This window comes from Cupressus sempervirens, chromosome 2 (assembly GCF_028749045.1).
Source record: "Cupressus sempervirens isolate cs-2001-9-10 chromosome 2, ASM2874904v1, whole genome shotgun sequence".
Lineage (NCBI taxonomy): Eukaryota > Viridiplantae > Streptophyta > Pinopsida > Cupressales > Cupressaceae > Cupressus > Cupressus sempervirens.
This window is the reverse complement of record NC_143119.1, coordinates 774336731-774358200: the sequence shown is the minus strand read 5'-3', so window position 1 is coordinate 774358200 and position 21470 is coordinate 774336731. Positions and strand designations below refer to the sequence as shown.

Here is a 21470-nt window from a genome sequence, read left to right as displayed (position 1 = left end):
TGTTATTTTTGACCCATATTGTTGACATTTGTATAAAAATAAGTGAAATACATAACTTAAAAGCCTAAAAGTGGACATTTTATATGCATATACATGTAAAAAACTATGAAAAGTGAAAACTTTTCATGCTAATGCATATAAAAACTCATTTTGAAGACCTTTTTCATGCCATTACATCAAATGCTTGTAAAAGTGGACCTTTTTGATGCAATGATATGAAAAGTTGAGTTTTCATGCTTGTGCATGAAAAAGGTGAGATATGTTTATAAAATATGTAAGTGACTTGAAAAAGTGAGATTTTGGAGACTTGCACATTTTAAAATATGTAATGGGCTTCAAAAAGTGAGATTATGATCAAAGACACATTTTAAAACATGCATTGGACTCAAAAAGGTCCAATTTTGTTTTATTACATGTTTTAAAATATGTAATGAACATAAAAATATCCTATTATGTGAAGAAAACATGTTCTTGCTCCAAAAACCTCCTATTTTGATAATAACTGTTAATTTTCTCCATGGATTTGGATGAAATTAGTTGCATTTAAAACGTTTTGGAGAGGTGATCATTTCGCCCACATCAAAAATCAGTTTATTGCACCCAAAAATGTGTTCAAAACTCCCAAGCTAGGGCACAATTTTGCAAAAAACTCCATAAATCTTCAAATTTGGAACATGTTTTTGTTTGGAATCAAATCGTTTTGACCTTATTTGCTGATTCCATTACATTGTGATCATTATTTTGGTGTTAAAATACCAAATCGTTTTTTCTTAGAATGCTCAGAAAATTGGGTGTTTTAATCCACTTTTATGTGTTTTAAAGCAACATTTTTGCATTTGGATCCATGTATATCCATTTGGGGAAGTCGTTTTTGCATTCACAAGTCAAAAATAACTCAAAAACATGTAGTTTTTTGCCACGTTTTTGCAAAAACGGCCCAGATTTTTGAATAAAAAAGTCATGTTTTTGTTCAAAAAACTCAAAAAATTGCATTTTCAACTCATACATTTGATCAAAAGGGATTGTTTTTGAGTTTTAAATGCATGATATTGTTTTTGGAGACCATTTATTTGGCACTTTCATGTCAAATCCGACCATTGAATGTCCATTACATACAAGTGTGGAAAAAGTCAAAAGGTTGTTTGAAAATTCGGATTTAAGGTAGAATTGGTCTTAAGACTACAAAACTTGCTATTTTAGCTCTTTCTCCTTCATTTTTGGCACTTAATCTTCATGTAAGTGGACCTCTTCTTTCATGCATTTTAATTCATGCTTATCTTTGCTGATTTTATGCATGAAATCGTTGAATGGATGCCATTTGTAAAATCTTTGCCTTAGAATATGCTTTTTTCCTTTAAATATGAATTTCTCCTTCATTTTGATGTTTTTGGTTCTTCCCCAAATTCCAAATTCGAATTTCATCTTTGGAGTGTATTGCATCTTGGCATGTTTTGAGTTGTTTTCTAAGGTATGTTTTTCTTTTGGTTTGGTTTTGTGTGTTTGTTTGCCAATTTTTCTCCCAAAAACTTATTTTTCTTTCATTACATGCGAAAGCGTTATCATTTTTCACATTTCATTTCCATGTCATTACATCTCACATCTCATCTGACAAATGTGATTACATGTTTTTCACCTCATTCGCCATTCACACATGCATGTAATCCCATTTTCCACTTCTATTTTCATCCATCTCATTTTTCGCTTTTATTCGCACGGCACGATTACATGAAATGTCTTACATGTAATTGCATCTAAAAGGTCCAATTTTGACTAAAAGTCACTTTTTGAAAAGTAAAAAAGATGTCATTTTCTCCTCTCCATATGCATTCACACCTCCATGAGCAAATACATGTTTCCGTATCTTTCCATGCTTTCCATCTTAGCTTTTATCCGCATATGCATGTAAAGCGTATCTTTCACTCACACTTGCATCTCATTTCACTCTCCACCTTCCGTTACATGTTGCATTTACATGTAATCCATTTTCCGTGCAGTGACATCTTGAAAGCCCAAGTCACTTTTTGAAAATCGGCAATCTCCATTTACACGCATTCCCATGCGCCAAGCACTTTACTTCAAAAAAAAAAAAAAAAAGAGTTAATGGTGCTAATGGAAAGTTGTTTCGAGTGTACATCCGAACATCATCAAGAAGGTTTTCAAAGTGTCAAAGACTCCAGTTTGTGCTGATTTACAAAGGAGAATTCACGACAACTTGAGCGAGAAAAGATGATCACATCAAGTTTCCACATGATAATGGACAATTCATCAAAGAGAGCTAGAGGTTATCAAAAGACACAACACTATGGTTATCAACGTGAATGCAACAATACAAGGTACAGGAACTCCCAATCCTGTTATCATCTGGGATTGCATCGTCAAGTACAAGGCCCTTCAGAATTGTTCTTTTCTCTTTTGTCTTCTTTCTTCTTCTTTCATGTTTGTAGTTGGAGAAGATGCATTACATGAAAAAGTGTAATTACATGTAATGCGAGTTATATGTATGTAAAACGATGTAATGCGAGTTGCACATGCAGTTGCATGTAACCCTTTATTTTCTGTAGTTAGACTTGGTGAAAGTTGGTTGAGTTGCTCCCACCTTTTCCTCCCCCTTTTTCTCAACTTCTTTGCCTATATAAAGGAGTGCCCCCCTCATTGTAAAATCATCATTATCTTTATGCAAGAGAGCTCTGGAGAAATTGTGCCAACAAAACTTTGTTTGTGTGAGCATTATTTGGAGAAAAAGTGAATACAAAGGCGCATTTGAGACTTAACTTTGATTAAGTGAAATTGTCACTTGTATGAATTATAAGCTTTGTCTATTATTCATTCAAGTTATCTTTAATTCGTATTATCTTTTGTTATTGATATTGTATCCTTTGTGATTGATAGAAAAGAGTTAAGAAACAATTGAATCCCGAGCTTTGACCAAGAACAATTGTGAAAATCCATAGCTATTAGCTTTGTCTGTAGCTTGGTTGTTCGTCTTAATTTGCAAAATAGTTAGATTGTTGTTACTTTTAGGAGTCTTTGTGCCCTAATTGTAAAGATTTTACCACAGAAGTACAACAGGACTTAGAGCCAAACTGGTACGTTTTGGCTAGCCTTTGAGTTAGTTAAAATTTATCGGTATCACTGTTTCCAACTTGTGATAGAAGTGTAATTAGAGATTCACCTTGCCCATTATTCGCCTTACGAATAAGTGGATCCTTTCTTAAAAGTTAAGAAGAAAGGATAATAATAACACCCAGTTTATAAATCTCTCAATTTCTTTCTTACCTTGAGTTGATCCAAGGAACAATGAGAAGGGGGAGCCTTCCCTTTAAGGTAGGAAAGACTCTGTCTCACACGCTGTGGCTGGTCATCCTATTTTGCGACTAAATTTTTATCCAAAACTGTCAGTTGCAAAATATCCACCCAACAATAACAATACTAATCTGCCCGTTGGCTACAAAATTTTTACCGACAACAACACCCTGTCGGCTACAGTTTCTACCAACAACACTCCTTCCTTATACATCTCCAGCCTGGCCACTTGGAATGATTCTACAACCTCAACCCTTGCCTTCGTATGGAATTTTAGCACACAACACTCTCTTAGCAATCTTTTGTCCTTGATAACCGTATTTTTCTTCCAATTGTGTTTCGCCTTGGCTTGTATTAGCCACCCCCAGCCCAGAATAGCATCGTATCCTTTTTGCTTCAGTGGGATCATGACGAAGTCCAATAGGAACGACTATGTTCCAATCGTCACTGGTTGTGCTGTCAGGACTCCCAATGGCTTGATTCCATGTTGGTCGACCATTGGCAGCTGGAAGGTAGGTGGCCACAATGTCGGTTGTCCCAACTTTTTTCAGGTATCCTCTAGTAGCACATTGACACCAAACCCTCTGTCCACGATCGTGTCCGTCAGCACAGTCCCGAGAATGCCCATTTCGACGAGTGTCGGATGGCGTCCGGATGAAAGGGCTAACAGCATCGGATCTTCCACACTTACGCCACCTTCCTTCTCCCTTCCTTGCTCTGCTAGTTGCTTAGCAATTGGAGCTATATTCGTGAGTGCCGTACAGAGTTGAGGCATAGTGAGCAACAGATCATTTATCCTTACGAGTACCTCGGTTTGTAATATTTGTCGTACGATATTCTGTTCTGCGTAGCTCCGTGCGAAGGTACCAATCGTGTCCTTCAGGTGTGTTGTTTCTGCCTATGTTGCCTTCTAGATCTATGCCCATGCTTCCTCCAGTCTCTTCTTTTCCTCCATCGGATAGGGGTATACTTTCGCTTGCTTTCGTGTGATGGCCAGAACCTCTTCATCGTCCGTCCTGATGGTGATCAAATTTACTCCCGACTTCGGGCACTTAGCATCGTCATGATCGCCAAGTCCGCATCGTCTGCATAATAATTTCGGTGTGTTCGCCGTTGTACAGTCTCGGGCAAAGTGGCCCCACAAATTGCATGCGCAGCATTGAATTATTGGTTGGTCGTTTGCATCATACTGAATTCGACTCCTCCCACCATTATTATTGTTGCCATTGTTGTTGTTGTTTTGACCTCGTCGATTATTTCTTTATCCTCCCGACGTGGCACCCTCTGTACTAGCATTCCCACTCCCTCCTGATGCGGACGCCTCCTATTTGAGGAACACTTGCTGCGGTGCTCTTGTTTTCCTACCTGTTACGCGGGTGACCCGGGTTCAATCCCCGGCAACGACACCAAATGTTTATTGTACTAGGTAAAGAAATCAATGCATACAAATAATGGATCAGAACAGTAGTAAGAATAGAAGAACTATTGTATTATTTGCATATGCCAAAGACATTACATCCAGATGATAAGATGATTACAACGATCTCGGAGGGGGGTTATATACATCTCGAGGAACCTTCTTGAAGTTGTCTATTGACTACATACAACATGTCAGCTACATAGTAAGAACTTTCCCGATACCAACGACATACATCCTAATACACACCCTATCGGCCAATACCGACGACATACATCCTGATACTGACGGCATACATCTTGATACCATATTTACTGATGACATTCCACATTATGACAATTATATTTAAATTCATTTTTTAAAAGCAATACACACAACCATGAAATCAACTCAACTAGCATAAAATAACTTTCTTAAAATAATTTTATATCTATAAGTATATACATCCAAATATGTAACACAAATGTCCAAGAAGTAATACAAACACCATCATAAATATCTAGTACAAAACTACATCCCACATAGCAAGCACAAACATGTGGGCATTACACCCACACCAAGGTGCAATTCATGCTTTTCATTCCAATTTATTTCCCGTTTAAATATAAACATTACACGTGCATTATTTAGAGAGACTCATTAGGAACATGTGTCTATGAATAAGACTCAAGAGCATGTACTTTGAGCTTTTTAATTGTCTCTGAAGTATTAACCATTAGAAAATATATTTTTTGGACCTTATTAATTGTGAAGTGAGTACCTTGTGATATAGTTTGTTTATTTTTTGCAGCCATAACTCTCTAATGAGACTTACCTAAATCATTTATTGATACCAAATTTCTTTAGGCTTCATTAACTCGTTCACAAGGTAATGAATTTGGTTAAACAAAAGCAAATGCTAGATAAATGGCTAAACTAAATGAAAAATATCATTGACCTTTACAAACATATAGCATTGAAAGTTGTATTTAGCATAGATAGCTATGTAGTAGGGTGCATGGAATGCAATGTCGAGTGTTCTACTCAACCATCAAAATTCTCATTTTAGCTTAAATATTTAGTTTGTGTCTTCTCTGTTCTATTTATCTTCTTTTATCAAAACAATCTTGTCCTTGCTCAAAATTTATATTACATATTCCTTAAAGCTGTTACGTGATGGTTAACTAGAACAAATAAGTACATAAAAAATCTTAGATTTAAATTACTGATTCAGAAATAACGTACCCCTTTTCAAAAAGTGAACATGGTTTAGGCAAATGTAGGTGGTAAAATAGAAAAGATTAAGTTTAAGACTTTCTTTTCAGGTAATATGGTTTGATGTTTGAATTTGATTCTATGGGTGACACACAATATTTATCCAAAATATTTGGGTTCGTTCTCATTGAGAATACTTGTGACAGGCAATTACTATCAATGCAAATACATGGACTGATTCTGGACATTCTGTAAACCAAGTATATGATATTCTTTATATGATGGGGCGAGACGATATTCCAGTTGGAATTGGGGGAGAAGGTGGAATATTACCTGATGGTGAGATCCTTCCAAATGTTGGTGGATACTTACCATTGATTGAGCAAGTAAGAAACAACACGTATCAACACTATGAAAATTGCATTTTAATTTAGAGCTATACTTCCTTTCGTTTCTAGCTCTAGATCTTGTGCCTTTCTTGGATTTGATATTCGATCTAGATTAATTGTTTCCACGGGACATGGTTATAACTCATGATTGATTGCAGGAGATTGGCATATGTACAAATTGACAAAAGCCCATATAATATCTCAGTAATTTCATAAATGTTATGGTCACATTTTTTTCTTATTAGGAACTATCAACAGCAGGTGGATGTCGTTATCGACAATCTATTCCCCCTGGCTCTGGTGGGCGGCTGGATACTGATAGTAATTATGGTATACGCAAAGACTTTCTACCACAGGTAATGTGATTCATTCCTAGTTTAAGCGCTAATATGAAATTTATTTTTGTTTTGGGATGTCTTGGAGTTTGTAAGGACATTTTTTTCCTATTCCAAGCACCGAATAGTATATAAAAAGAAAATGACCTATGCTATTATTTTTAGACATTAGTTATACTATCTTGAGTTAAGTTTCAAAACCACAGTAGTCACACGTGAACAATGATTTTGGGAGACATTAATCTCTATGTAGGGTGATGGTGAAAGCGTTTGAAGGGATGCAAACATTCCAATTTTTCAGCACTATCAACAACAAATATTCTGTATATTGTTTGTGTACAGAAAGTAATCATACACATATGTAAGACAAACACCAATATGATAAAATGAGTGATGTCTTTGTCCTATTTGAGAAAACAATAATTTGATGAAATAGACAAGGAAATCCATGCACAATAATAGAATGATCATCTCTATGATCCCTATTGAAAATCAAGAATACATCCCTACAAACTCAAATTTAAATGATATACCATTCATCAAAATGGAGAAATTGAGTAGAACTTTTCATTATTTGAGATTTGCACGTGATATGTACATGCCTTGTACTCAAGATGGTACAGAGAATTGTGAAGACACCTTTTGACATCACTGAACATCTATTGTTATCTCTTGTGGGCGTAAAAACAAACTACAGGAGCCTTTCTAAAGCCCTAAGAATATGGTGAAATTTCACTTACATTATTAAAAAGCACAAATTAAAAAAAAAAAGACTGACAACATCTCACTGCAGGCTTGCCTCCAAATGATAGAAACTCTGAGTGAAGGTTGCATGTTTCACCTTGTAGTTGAACACTCTCGTCAGTTTTTGGCTATACATTTTAATGCTGTAATTTTAATCATTTATCTTTCACTTTGAATTCTTAGCAATAAGAATATGATTATATGGTTTGATATAATGTTATTTATGCAACCTTTTGAAACACTTTGTTACTTATGCAACCGAGAAACAACCATCCAATCACATTAATTTATCCCAACTACAAAATTGAAAATTTCAAGTGTTGTTTGGTTTGGTATGATATGAGGCACTTCATGGGCAAGATTTTTACTGACCAGAAGTTAATTTATTAGAAAAACATATGCTTTGTTTTTTCCTATTAAAGGGTGCTGGATTGTGCTATAATTATTCTGTTCTTAATGCAGGGAGAACGACACTATTCACCACTCAAACAACCAACTGCACAAGAAGTGATGTTTGAAGCATTGTCATCAGGACCAACTACTGTTGTCCTGATTGGTGCACATACAAACTTTGCAATATTTCTCAAAACATATCCTCATTTGCTGAAGAATGTGGACCATGTTTATGTGATGGGTGGAGGTGTTAGGTCGAGAAACCCTACAGGGTGCTGCTCTAAGGATGCAAATTCTTCTTGCACACCAGGACAGTGTGGGGATCGTGGGAATTTATTCACTGGTTATCATTCTAACCCATTTGCAGAGTTCAATATATTTGGTGATCCATTTGCTGCATATCAGGTAATTTAATTCTGGATGGTGATATTGGAACCATGATAAGTATGTTTGATTGGAATTTTAAGCTGCTACCTTGGAAAAAATTATCGGTTTTCAATACAGGGACCATTATAGGCATATGTGCACAACTCAATGTCTCTAATCCATCTGTATTTTGTTTAGAGTCCAGAAGAATTATTTCTCCTATAGATTTCTTTAGTTTTCTGACTTTATTATGTGCATGTGTTTTCTTAAAAATAAAAAAATTCCATCAGAGAGAACTGAAATCTATCAAATGGTATTTATCCAATTTGATAAGGTTTAAAAATGTTTTACTTGAAAACGCCATTGAATATTCCATTCATTTTGGTCTTGTGCCAGCCAATTGTGTAAAATCTCTCTCTCTCTCTCTCTCTCTCTCTCTCTCTCTCTCTTTCTCTCTCTCTCTCTCTCACACACACACACACACACATCTCAAATGCAATCTGCTCTAAGTGGTGAATATTGAAACTTGCTACAGTTTACAGTTTTAACCTATCCATTCAATAGAATTCATCTAGCTGTAGAATAAAAATTTACTTCAGTTATATCATATCATTGTTGGTAAAATATATATTCAAGCCTGGTCAGCATATAACTAGGATGATAAGCATGCAAAGTTGTTATCACAAGGGATTGCTTTAGAACATCTAAATAAATTTAAATGTTCTTTGCGATGCTGTGGCACTTTTGTTGATTCATAGTAACACATTAAAGATAGCATTGTTGGTTTATCTCAGCAGTCTCTACATTTTCCTGTAATGACAACAGAAAATGTTACTGATACATGTGTGTGAAGTGAATCATGGAAAGAAATGTATAATAGATTTGTCACCAATACAATTTCCCAGTGAACAAACTCTGTTTCACCAAAGAGTATGCACTAAAATTTACCTCAAAATAGCCCATTACGACTCTAGCTACATTAAGAAGTTGAAAGTATCATGTGAGATGTATCATATTACTATACATTTCCAGCAGCATTAGTTTGAACTTTTAATCTTTTGCCTCAAATTTGACGAGTCATTATGGGTTCAAGCTGGATGAATCTCCCTAGGAATCTGGGCTTGTGAGAATTATTTGCATACTTTTTTTACTTCTTTTGAACATGAATTGTTATTTTGCCAATTTCAGCATACTTGATAGGATAAATCTTGTATTTTTCTGTGCAACTCAGAGGAACAAGATGAAATTATAGGAATCAAGTTTGACCATTGTCTCCATGTACATTACAGGTTATTCATTCTGGTCTTCCCATCACGCTCGTTCCACTGGATGCAACAAACACAATTCTAATAAATGAAGAGTTTTTCACAGCATTTGAGCAAAGCCAACATACATATGAGGCGCAATATTGTTTTGAATCGTTAAAGTTTGTCCGGGATACCTGGTTTGATAATGAATTTTACACGGTATGAAACATTTAAAAGAGATATAAGTGATGTTAAAACTCAACACTTTCCTGCAATTATTTTCAACTACCCTCTTTTCAAATGTCATATATATATATATTCCTTGGATCCTTTCCTTTTGTCTTTCAATGATCTGAAACATTGGAAATCAATGCAGAGCTACTTCATGTGGGATTCATTTACTTCGGGTGTTGTTGTCTCGAGCATTCGCAGTGGGCATACCAATACTGAGGACAATGAATTTGCTGAGCTCGAATATGCAAATATTACTGTTGTTACTTCAAACAAGCCATATGGAGTTCAAGATGGCTCCAATCCCTTCTTCGATGATCGGATTTTGCCCAAGTTTCATCTTAATAAAGGAGTACACAGTGGGCATGTTCAGACAAGTCTTGTTGACCCATTTTGTTTTGTTCCAAATGGAAAGGGAAAATGCCAGGCAAATTCTGACTTTACAACCCTATAAGAAATTTTTCTTTTTTCTTTTTTCAGCCACGAAGTAGAATTTTTTAGCTACTGACATTGATGCATTTCTGAATGAAGTTCTAAATCATAAATTTATGTGTAGACAGGCACTTATTCAATTCTAGATGCAAATTTTAAAGTAAATTTTTCTCATGTCATTTGTCAGATCATTTAAATTAATATATCATAAGCAATATACTTAGGACACTAGAAGATTGAAATGGAAAACCTATCTTAAGTTTTGAAAATAATTGTATGTAGATCTTGAAAAACATATCACTAGACATGCAAATACTAACCTGTAGCAGAAGCAATCATGTTGTTGGAAAGATAGTGTTGTGTTGGAGTAATTGTTAGAGCACAAATGGTATCAGACATGCTGCAACCAAGAAAACATAGCTTGACCCAGGAAAATAGTGTAAAGAGAGAAGCACAATAAAACTTGATTTTCAATAGGTATTATGTTTATATTGCAGTTAGCCAGAATATCTACCTGCAGATACATGCACAAGGCTAGCAGGGCAGCTCATGTAGGAAGCACCAGACAGAAACGATGAATGGCTCCCACTAAAATATGACACTGTTCTATTTTCTACATGAAAAATCAGATTGTCCAAAAGACCTATATAAAGAGACCTCCAATCCCTATGTCTTCATTCAATCACTGCATTTTGGTCCCTGAATTTTGTACTCTTCCCTGCATATTAGTTTGTACTATGGCCTGATCTATTGAGTGTAGAGTGGCATCTGACAAGGTAGATTTCAAGTGTGTCGATTTCTTGGGAAGAGAGCAGAATACAGTACGTCATTATGGCACTTAGTACTCACAGAGATTCCTGAAATGCAACTAAAAACTGTTTCGTTTGAATCTTCATGCACAATGTGTGTGCTATATATGATATTTTAGTTTTTTGGAAATTCTCTTTTGCTAGTCCCAAAAAATTAGAGTTAGGATCTTATACAGACTTGTTTTTTAGTATCAAGATGATTGTATTTATGCTGGTGTCCTTGTAATCAATTCTAATGGATTCATGTATGAGTTTGTTCCTAGATGTAACTACCCCCTATATCTAAAAGTCACATATCTATCGAACCCTCATTACCAAGATGATAATAAATAAAATCAGATTTTATAAATAGATTAATGGATTAGTCCATCTGGCTGAGATCCTAAAGTGTTATGATCCTAAAATCATATAATCCTAATTGTTATAATGACAAGCTCTTGTGACATGCTTAACCTTATCGTTATAATAGTCAATCCACTAATTCCTTTAGTTTAAGATGAAGGTGTGTATGCAACATAGTTAAAACTTAAGGTTATAAATAAGATGTTTCTTCCTACCTATCATGTCTTCAAATATTGATTTCATACATTATTATCTAATTACTCGAGGTCACACCCTCAAAGTGTTCTATCATTTTACAGATTTTAATATTTATTTCCAAGAAATATCATAATAAATGGTATTAGAGCTACAATTGGGCCAATTATTTTGTACTTCCCTAACTTACAGACCGTTGTGAGTTTCAACCTGTTCTATTCCAGTGTTCCACTGCCCACTAGAGACCGGGAATGGATTTTGGCTACACAGGACAAAGTGCCTAAGTTCGGGGATGGCAGGGAGATGGTAGAGGGTGGGTGGTATTGATACACATATAGAACTTGAAATACTAGTTGTGAAAAGATTTAAAAGAATTACATTTGAAATGTAACTTTGACAAATTAGTAAAATGGCAAAATTGCAAATACTAAAGACTAAATCATTAACTGTATGTGTCCAATTTGTCAAATATGACAGCTGATAATGACTGATATTTTATGGATTATGATCTAAGTTAACAGTTCGGATTCTGGTTTGGCTGCAGGTTTGGCATTCGCTTAATTGTATTTTGGGTTGGGTTCGAGTTTTGCTGCTAAATTTCATTCCCTCCCTTCTAAGCCTCTAGCTAGCTTTCAGTGTATATATGTTCGAGTCCTCTAGGTATCCCCTAGGTGGCTCCCTTCTCATCAAGCATCCTTGAGGCTTGCCTTTTGGGTCTTTCCGGGTTTTACGTGCTCCACTTCCCCCGACACCTCTATGTGGGATTCTTGCTTTTTCCTTGCATCAAGGTCTTAGGTGATCTAGGTTCGGATGGGTTTTTGTCTCAGCATCTTCTCGACGAGAAGGAAGCCTATTTTTACTCTGCAATTAACTCCTAATGCTAGCTTGGTGTTCCTTTCGGATTCCAGCCCGTGTTGTCGAATTTCTGTTGCTGGTACACTTCGTCAGTTAAGCCCCCAAAGAAGCAAAGTATATCCACATCTCCAGGTGATTTCAAAGATTGATTCATGATGGGAAGATTAGATGAACAAGGACCCATAGCCATGGAACTCTCACAGTACCAATCTGAAGTTAGAGTCTGTTTTTGTGTAGAGGAATGGAGTTCCATCAATTTGAATGCTTTCCCCTTGGAAGCGAATGTCTTTGAGTTCGTTTTCGAAGCAATGTCAAGAAAAGAAGAGAAATAGTCCCCAAAAAGCATATGCTTTGATGATACTTTCCGTCTAAGAGAGATTATGGAGCCTCTATATGAAATGTGGAAATACTAAATCCTAATGCGAAGATAGTCTTTGGAAATACCTCAAAGTGGTTTCTGATGGAGTAGCTCGTGAAGTGCAAACCCGAACTAAAGAAGATAATAGTCCAAGCCCTCAAGGAAGAAAGTTCATTTCGCGACTTCTCCAAGGAATGAGCTAAAATACAAAGGAAAAGCTTTGTGTGGAAAAGAAAGCAATAGGGTACCCAAAGTGCTGATGCAGTATACCTTGTGATGTGGTCCCGAATCAAAGGAAAAGGAAAGCTTACGGAAAGATAAGCTTATGCTTCCTTCCCCACACATAAAGAATTGTGGCGCTACCCTTGTTCTGGTTTTTGAAGTTAAAAGGGTAGCTTCTATTAAAGCCAAAACCAACTGATTCGGAAAGCGAATAATCTCGCTTCTATAGGCGATTTAAGTGAATTTTATGTTCATTGGATTTATGAATCGTGACATGGGTAGAGGTAAAATGTTTTAGAGATCCATTAATCTATCTAATTTATTGCAAATCCAACCATTACGACCATTAGCTGCGAGTTATTCCCTTCGTGTGGCACCAACATTCGAATTTTCGAGTCTATACGATTGTATTTAACCCAAACGAAGTTCTTCATGTCGTAATGGCTATTTTATCAAAGCAATGTGTCGTCTTTGTGAAAGTATAAGCTAATGGCAATCAAAGCAGTAGGGTATGATCGCCTGATTGGATTGGAGAGTGAATTGGAGAACTTTTCTGACACTTCAAATTTTACGACCTAGGGGATCTACAAAGAAGACTCAATACCCAACCCATCCATCCAATTACTCGGAAATTGAAAGAGAGCGGATTAGTTGAGGCTATTGGGTTTCCCATGGCCGTGCAAGCACCAAAATTGGTAAAGTAATGAATTGAAAGATACAATCTGGAGACAAAGCAGATATTGTTGCCCGACCAATCCATTCTGCTTTCTGTGAACAAAGAATTGATGCAATTTACATTTAGAATCCTAGCAAAGGAAGAATATTGCGAGATCGACTTTAATTCCTTTGCATCGATGTTCAACGAGAAGAAAACACTAAGGAGAGAGGACATGTAGAGGACATGGTTTTAGACTCCTCGTAGCAAAAAGAATAAAATGCCAAGGACTCTTTTTGGAACAAACCTAAAGAGGGAAAGCGTGGATATCCTGACATTATTGCTAAGGTTAAAAGGAAAGGAGGAGACTTTGGATTTCATTGAGCATCATTTCTACTTGGTTCAGGCCATTTGTGCTGAAGGACTGCAAATTGTCTAGGCTTAGATTATATGTGAAGAGCTTGCCTCTTGGCTAAATTCGGAAAAGGCATTCAGGCAATTCTTTATGTCTTCATATTTGATATACACCTTAGCCACACATCATCTCTGGCCTGGCCTTCCCAGTATTGAAGAATATGACGAGAACACCAAGGTGTATGAATCCTACCCTCACCTCTAATTGTAGAGGAGTTCCGAGGTATATGTGAAGGTAAATGATGCCTTTACAATGAGGTTGTGCTAGGAATTACAAGGGTACCCTATGCGGAGGTTTTCACCAAAAGCTGTATTAGTGGTCTGTCAATTCGGATGCTATTTAATCCAATTTCCATCTTTCTCCTACCTGAGGATTCGTGCCTTCGATGGCTTCCCCAGGAGGCTCCCCAAATATCCTGAAGATAAGGTAGTTCTTGTAGAATTGTGTAGGAAAATACTAGAGGTAAACACCCTATGTTCCAATGTGAAGAAAATAGTCGAGATTCGTTTTCCAATAGTGGTAGGAACCTATTCTTGTGCCTCCAGATCTAATGCCCAAAATTTAGTTAATGCCTTTGAGAGCAGGATTAAATTGATTGATTATGAGGTGATAAGACCCCAGTATGGCCCTATTAACTTTGTAAAAGATCATTTGAAGCTAGGGTACACTCATAGGCATGTTCTGGATATTGAAGACTATTGGGTCAAGTGTTATGATGAATACCAAACCAGAGAAAGGTACTAGTCCAGATTGACAATAGATGAAATTAAGTCGTATAATGACACTATTGATGTTAGTGACCTTGCAGATGATGGCTCCTACATGCATCTGTCTACTTACGAACAAATCAAGAACACTCCTATAGTGTCAACTCCACCTGAAGGCCCTGTTATCAACACAATGGAAGTTTTGATGCATGGTATCATCAAGAGAATAGACAAATGAGTGGAATGGACTAGAGAAAGGAAGAAGAGAGTTGGAACTGTAAGTTCTTCTGGTGGAGTAGCTTTTGGGATAGCTCAATCTATTATTGCTACATCAACATCAGTCGGACCAACACAATCTGTCGATGGAGGAGACCAACCTCCTAAGAAGAATGTTCAAATTACCTCAACCTGTGGTGGAGGATCTTTGCCAGATATGGGAAAGGTTGGAGATGAAGAGAAAGACAAGGAGAAATCAACAACCAAGCCCTCCTCCCCAGTGCTAGTCATCAATCTCGATGGTGACAATAACTCTCTAGTTGGCCAAGAGCAGGAAGCATTCCAGCAAGGTGACACTCTAGCCCTCTTTGTTACCAAGGTAACTACCTTTCCTACTGTCATCCAAAGAAAAGTAACACCTCCAATTGTGAGGAATCTTTTCTATTCCTCCTCGGTGCCAGTCATCAACCTAGATGGTGACAATAACCCTCTGGATGGCCAAGAGCAGGAAGGATCCCAGCAAGGTGACACTCTAGCCCTCTTTGTTACCAAGGTAATTGCCTTCCCTATTGTTAGCCAAGAAAAGTAACACCTCCAATTACAAGGAAGGTTTTTGATCCTATAGCCTCGCTGTCAGTCATGGTTGGAAGAGACTATTGATCGAAAGAAGATAAGATGTGAGGAAAGTGCTCCATCTGAGGACCTTATTATACAAGCAACTTTAGCTCAGCCAGCATCAAAGAAGGTAAAGAAGCAGAAGACTATAGCTGCATTGGCCACGGATTCTTCTACTGGTCATATGCTAGTGGAGATTATAGAACCGTAGGAGGAAAAATTTCATGAATTAACTCCCAATGATTTCCAGATTAGATTGGTTGACATAGGCATTCTAGTGCACAATTCTATGGTCAACATTCTGGAAATCAACAAATGAGAAGATTGAGGATAGATTGGAGGAGTTAAGGTCTAAAAAAGAGGTACTGAAATCCTTGAACAAAGAATTGATGGATTACATTAGAGCTGCACTTGGAAGTACCTCTACAAGCACATTCAACCCAAGTGCAAAGGAGAATAAGGATTTGCTACTTAAGTTATAGTAGGAGAGCAATTTGTTCAAATTGGTCGTGCCTGGTTTGATGAAATTAAGGCCCAAGGTCCCCCTCTTATTGAGAACCTTGGGAATCTACTATTGGACACTGATAAATTGAGAGAAGTAGTGTCAAGCCACCAGACTTCGGTGCAGAAAGCATCAAACAGCCTAACAAAGCAATTGGATTTGTTGGAAGAGGTGATTGACATGAAAACTAATGTTGCTATGACCCGTGGGATACTCAAAACAAGCCAAGAACCATTGCTTCATTTGAAGCAATCATTAGAATTCAAGATTGAGAGCTCAGTCAAGTCTCAACATGACCTAAAGGATGTCTATGATTTAGTGAAGAAAGTAATGGACAAGATATTCGAACATTTAAAGGTTTTTCACACTGAATCATATGTTACCAGTAATGGCCAGTTGTTAGACATTGAATGAATGAAGACTAAGTTCTTGGCATTCGTTGAAGAGGTTACTGATCCATCAAATTTTCGGGTGACAAAGATTCTGGAACTCTCAACAGTGATTTGTATTTTGAAGCGTGCAACAGAGAAGCTCCAACCAAAGATTTCCAAAGTTGAAGAATTGATAGAAATGCATGATTATTGGATGGTTAGAGCTAATAACATTCTCATTCCAAGTGTCCGTGAGTTGAAGAGTGTAACTGATGCAATGAAGGCATACAAAACCAAGGCCGTAACTCCAAAGAAAAATTGATGCTCTGACAGAGGATTACACTCTCCCTGCGAACATATGACATGTGTCACCTTTTCTCTCTCTCTCACTTTCTGATATTGTAGCCATATTTTACATTTTCCTCGAAGCCTAAAGTTTTGTAACGGATGACTAACTAGTTAATCCTATTTTTAGAGTGATTCAAAGATGCTCTGTTGAGGAATCATGAAATCTAACAGGCCAATTCTAAAAGGGCCTATGAATGTAACTTTTTGAGAAGTAAATAAGATCGGCAAAATCTTGATCTGGACAAACACCTGAAGCTGGGACTACTGTGTGAGACTCTGTGTCCGTATTTTGGATTCCGTCATTCATTTAGTTCTTGTATGGTGTCTAGTTATGAAATATGTTGTTAATGAAAGCCATGGAATTGCAAATAAACTAGCTTTTGTTTCTTTCTTTTTAGTGGTTATAAGCTTTATTTGCTTCACTCACAGTGTTATCGCATTTCCTTTGTTCTTTGCAAATTAGTGTATGTAGCATTTTCATTGTTGTACAAGAAGTTCCAGATTTGGTTAATGTAAGTACTGAGTAGGAAGCAAACAGTGGTTGTGAAACCTCAGTAACTTGGGCAATTTGGGCATTCCTTAATTGATCATCCTTTCTCTTCTTATGCAATATGCATCGATAATTAATCTTGCAATTGTTGCATCTCTCATTCAGTTAGTTGGATAGATTGCATTTAGGAGATAGAAGATCTTAAGTTGACTCATGTGTATTCATAGTTGTGGAGCTTTGTGAGTCAACATCTTGAAACTGCCTCAGTTGTTTAATGTCTTTAGGCAATCTGGCCATACCTCTTTTGCTCTTTGGTCAAGAGCGTACCCCTAAATCTTGCTGATCTACTAAAAAGAACATTCATTGCAAATCTTTGCATATAAGGGAGTTGTACCTTTTCAATTCAAGGGTCCTTGATAGAACACCTACATTGACCCATTATGTTGCCAACAACTTTGTCTTTCATCACATTGCGCACATTAAGAGTCAGGGCACAAACCAAACCAAGGAAGACAAACTGTTAACCAACAAGTTCATTTTGGGTTCATCCACACAAGATTTTAAAAAATAATAATAAGTATATACTAAGTTGTCGGTTCGGGTTCTGTTCCAAGTTCGAAGTTCGAGAACCGGTTTGCAAGTTTGTCAAGATTTTGGAAAGGGGTTTGGGTTTGTTTGGGTTCGTTAGTACAAAAACATGTTTTATATATATATAATACAAATTTATGAAGCATGAGTTAAAATTAGAATGTAGCACAAACACATTTAAACAACAAAAACATCATAAATAGTTAAACTTGTAATCATAGCAATCAGATCATCATAGAGTTCAATCAACTTCAACATCAAAGATTCAAAACATTTAACAAAAAACCCTATTTGGAAACATAAAATGACAATGAGAGACCATCAAAAGCAATTCATAACAAATTTTAGGGTTGTGGACGCCAAATAACATTTAATTTTTGCCCACAAAAGCACTTTCCAGCCATCCACAGGGCCTAGTTCGCTGCGGGTTCAAACTTTTTGGTGCTGGTTCGCTCGGGCTCGAACCCAATCGAACCCACGGGGCAAAAACAGTACCCTGGACGAATCAAGTTTGAACCGGACCAAAACTACAAATTGGTTCAAGTTTTTCTTGGTGCGGACGGCGAGGGAGGTAGCCATGCAACTTAGAGTATATATATGTAAAAAATGCTGCTGCAAATAAAAATTCATATATCACTATGCTAATATTAAAGCAGCTTAGCAAAATACACCACCACGGGTATTAACGATTTAGTTTGAATGACATAACAAAATGTCAAAATACACCACCATATCAATGTTTTAGTTCAAAAACAATAATTCAACATTACTAGTCAAGCATATGTGATCAAATATCGTAAAAAATCATCATCATTATGCTGTTGCAAATTAGAAGCACAAATAGTGCCACTAGCATTAGTACTAGCAACCTCAAGATCAACTTCAACATCACTAAGTATCTCACAATCACCATCATCAATTGCACGTGCATCAAAGTGGGCTTCCAACTCCGTGGACTCTCGTTCAACAGCCAAATGTTTTGCCTCCCCTATTTTGTAAGTATTCACTTTGTGTGTTGTGAGCCTCTAGTTTGAATGCACAAAGACCAAATTATCTACCTTCTTGGAGTTTAGTTGGTTGCATTTTATTGAGTGGATGAAGGAGCATGTGCTCCAATTCCTCTTGGATGATGATGAACTAGCAACCTATCAAGATTAACAATTTTTAAATATGAGAGTTAAAGAGTTTGGAATATTCATCAACAATAATTTAGAAATTAGAATCTTAAGATTAAAGAACTTACTTGTGATAAACTTTTAATGGCAATGAGTTGCAAGTACTAGTACATCTATCCATGGAAGTACCACCATTTATGAGCAAACGTTGTGCTTGTCTTCAAGAGCTTCAAGACCTTAATCATTGGTGCTTGTGAAAACTCATAAATTCAGACCTCACTGCAAGTCGTAGGTGCTCAGGAAAAATTCTTCGAAAGGCTTCCTTATATCTTTGAGCAACTTCAGGATCTTTGTATGGGGCAACTCTATTGGTACTCCCCCTGAGGACCAATTGGCTATAGAACCTTGGGCTAAAAGAGGGCATCATTTTGTTCCATCTCTCTACCATGATTACCTATGACTCCTTGAAGAACTTTTCATTAGGATCTTTCTCTCTCTCATTTATGATATTTCTAATATCCTCAATCATGGAGTTAATGCCATCATATACCTCACCTAGGCAAGGTCTATCCATGTCAGTGCATCCATGCTCAATATAGGCTCAGTTTACTTCAGAAGGTAAGTCATCTATTATCAATTCCTTAATGGCGGCTACCTTGGTACTACTAGATTGCCTCCATATGCTTCAGTTAGTACTGATTACCATCCTAGACAATGCCTCTTGAACCTTGACAAGGTATCTCAAAACTAAAGTGTTGGAGGCAAAGCAGGTTTTGACAACCTCTTTTAAGATCAAAACAATAATAAAGTAAAATCAAGATTAAAATTAAAATTTAAAAACATAGACAGTTTACTAAACTAAAGAAACTAGATTTCTAAAACATACTTAAATTTTATATTATTTAATTTACCTTGAAGAGCTCCAATTTTGAGAATTGTGTAAATATGGCGTGCATCATATGGTGGTTTGTTACAAACATTTGGATCTCCCGTACCTCTCCATACATTTCTTTAATCCACTCAATCTTAGTGTCATTTTTTTGCAGCATTAGGTTGACTGAGAGCACAACAAAAGGTGTCCAACAAATGTGTTTGAAGTACTCGTCAACCAATAAAATAACAACCCTTCTATTCTTGTCATTGTTGGTTACTACCTGAACAACATTATGTGGGCCAACTTGCTCAATGGCTTGGATGAGAATGTTTGCAATGAAAGGACTATCCACCTCTCCTTTATAATCCACGACTTTTAGAAAAATTGCACATCTTGTGGACATTGCAGTAACATTCACCAAAGGATGATTTCTCATAACTTTTCATCCATCAAATACTATTGTCAACTTGTTTTGATCCATGAGTCCTTGATGGGATGCATGGAAGCCTCTACATTGGACACCTCTCTATCCAATAAAGTGGTGCATACCTTGTCATAACCAAGGCCTTTGAACCCCTTTGGAGCCTCATTGATTACCCTCACCATTTTTTGACAATACAATGAGCAAACAACATTAAATGACAATCCATAGATGATGTTTTTCCTTTTTTCGTAGCATTTCATAGCGGATGAGAAGAATTCCCCTCCTAGAAGCTTCATCTTCTTGTTTTTGTTGTTGAATGTATTTATTCACAATGTGGTTTGGAAGGAGGGCTTTATGTAGCACCCCGTTAACTCTTGGCTTCCTTTTACAAAATTGAATGCCTTATTGAGGAATAAAACACAAATGTGCTTTCACTCCACTATAAGAGTTACCAAATTCCTCTTTGCATTGGCTGCAAATCTACACGTAACCTCCACCTGCTATTCGTCGAACCATTTCCGCATATTTCCATAATGGGGAGCATCTATCCATTTTGAAGCAGAGGTTTTCGGCACTAGAAGCACTTTGCATCCATTCTTTGAATCTACAAAGAACACACAACAAACAAACCAAAAAAATAGAAAAAGCTCATTGCATTTTGTTACTTTTAACAAACAACCAAAAATAAACACAAATTTGCAAAATGAATTCAGAATCAAAATAAATAAATCAAACGTAGATGAGAGTTCTGTTGAAAAAACTTTTGTAAGTGCTTACTACTTTCTAAACAAGTAACAAAATATGCTACTAGCTACTAAACAAGAACCTTAGCTGGTAGAACTGCAGACCTCAACAAACTGTTGTTGTTTCCTTCAACACAAACGTTTCAGTTGTATGTTATTGTTGTCTACACAAACGTCTAACTTGAAATTTTAAATCAATATCCACAAGATCAACTCGTCTACCTTCAATCGTCTCTCTATCTTTGAAAGAAATGTCAAACTGTTGCTTTGTCTTTGAAAGATATGGCAAACTATTCTTCTTTTTGTCACCCATATTTGGAAGAAATGTTGTGTACATGTGCAAACAAAGATTTTAGGTTTGACTTTTGACTTTAATTGTTTATGCTATGCATAATATGGTGTGTGTGTGTGTGTGTTTCAAACAAATATCAAAATGGAAAAAGCTAAAAAAATCAACAAAAAATGTTATTTGGAAGTCAAAGCAGTCAAGTTGTCGCCTAGTCGCTAGAAATTTGTTTTGCTCTTGCACGGATAAAAAATAAAGTTGGTCAAATTTGCACGAAATTCGTCCAAAG

At 36.5% G+C, this 21470-nt stretch overlaps 2 protein-coding genes and 1 long non-coding RNA gene across 7 annotated transcripts in view; 2 read left to right on the top strand and 1 right to left on the bottom strand.

Annotated features, from left to right (window-relative positions):
- The window catches only part of NSH3 (inosine-uridine preferring nucleoside hydrolase family protein), a 238367-nt gene that overhangs the window by 114764 nt on the left and 102133 nt on the right, over positions 1–21470 (top strand). For both annotated transcript variants that reach the window (XM_089815550.1, XM_089815551.1), the window contains 5 exons: positions 6121–6300; positions 6549–6659; positions 7845–8180; positions 9431–9607; positions 9765–10046. In XM_089815550.1, the coding sequence (XP_089671676.1) occupies positions 6121–6300; positions 6549–6659; positions 7845–8180; positions 9431–9607; positions 9765–10046 (1086 nt within the window). The remainder of the gene's footprint in view (positions 1–6120; positions 6301–6548; positions 6660–7844; positions 8181–9430; positions 9608–9764; positions 10047–21470) is intronic.
- Positions 1–21470, bottom strand: part of LOC149575764 (uncharacterized) — a 197121-nt gene that overhangs the window by 88944 nt on the left and 86707 nt on the right. For all 4 annotated transcript variants that reach the window (XR_016360228.1, XR_016360229.1, XR_016360226.1 and 1 more), the window contains one exon: positions 10372–10451. This is a non-coding gene — a long non-coding RNA (uncharacterized LOC149575764). The remainder of the gene's footprint in view (positions 1–10371; positions 10452–21470) is intronic.
- LOC149575765 (uncharacterized) overlaps positions 1–21470 on the top strand; it is a 99973-nt gene that overhangs the window by 11355 nt on the left and 67148 nt on the right. The window lies entirely within an intron of this gene.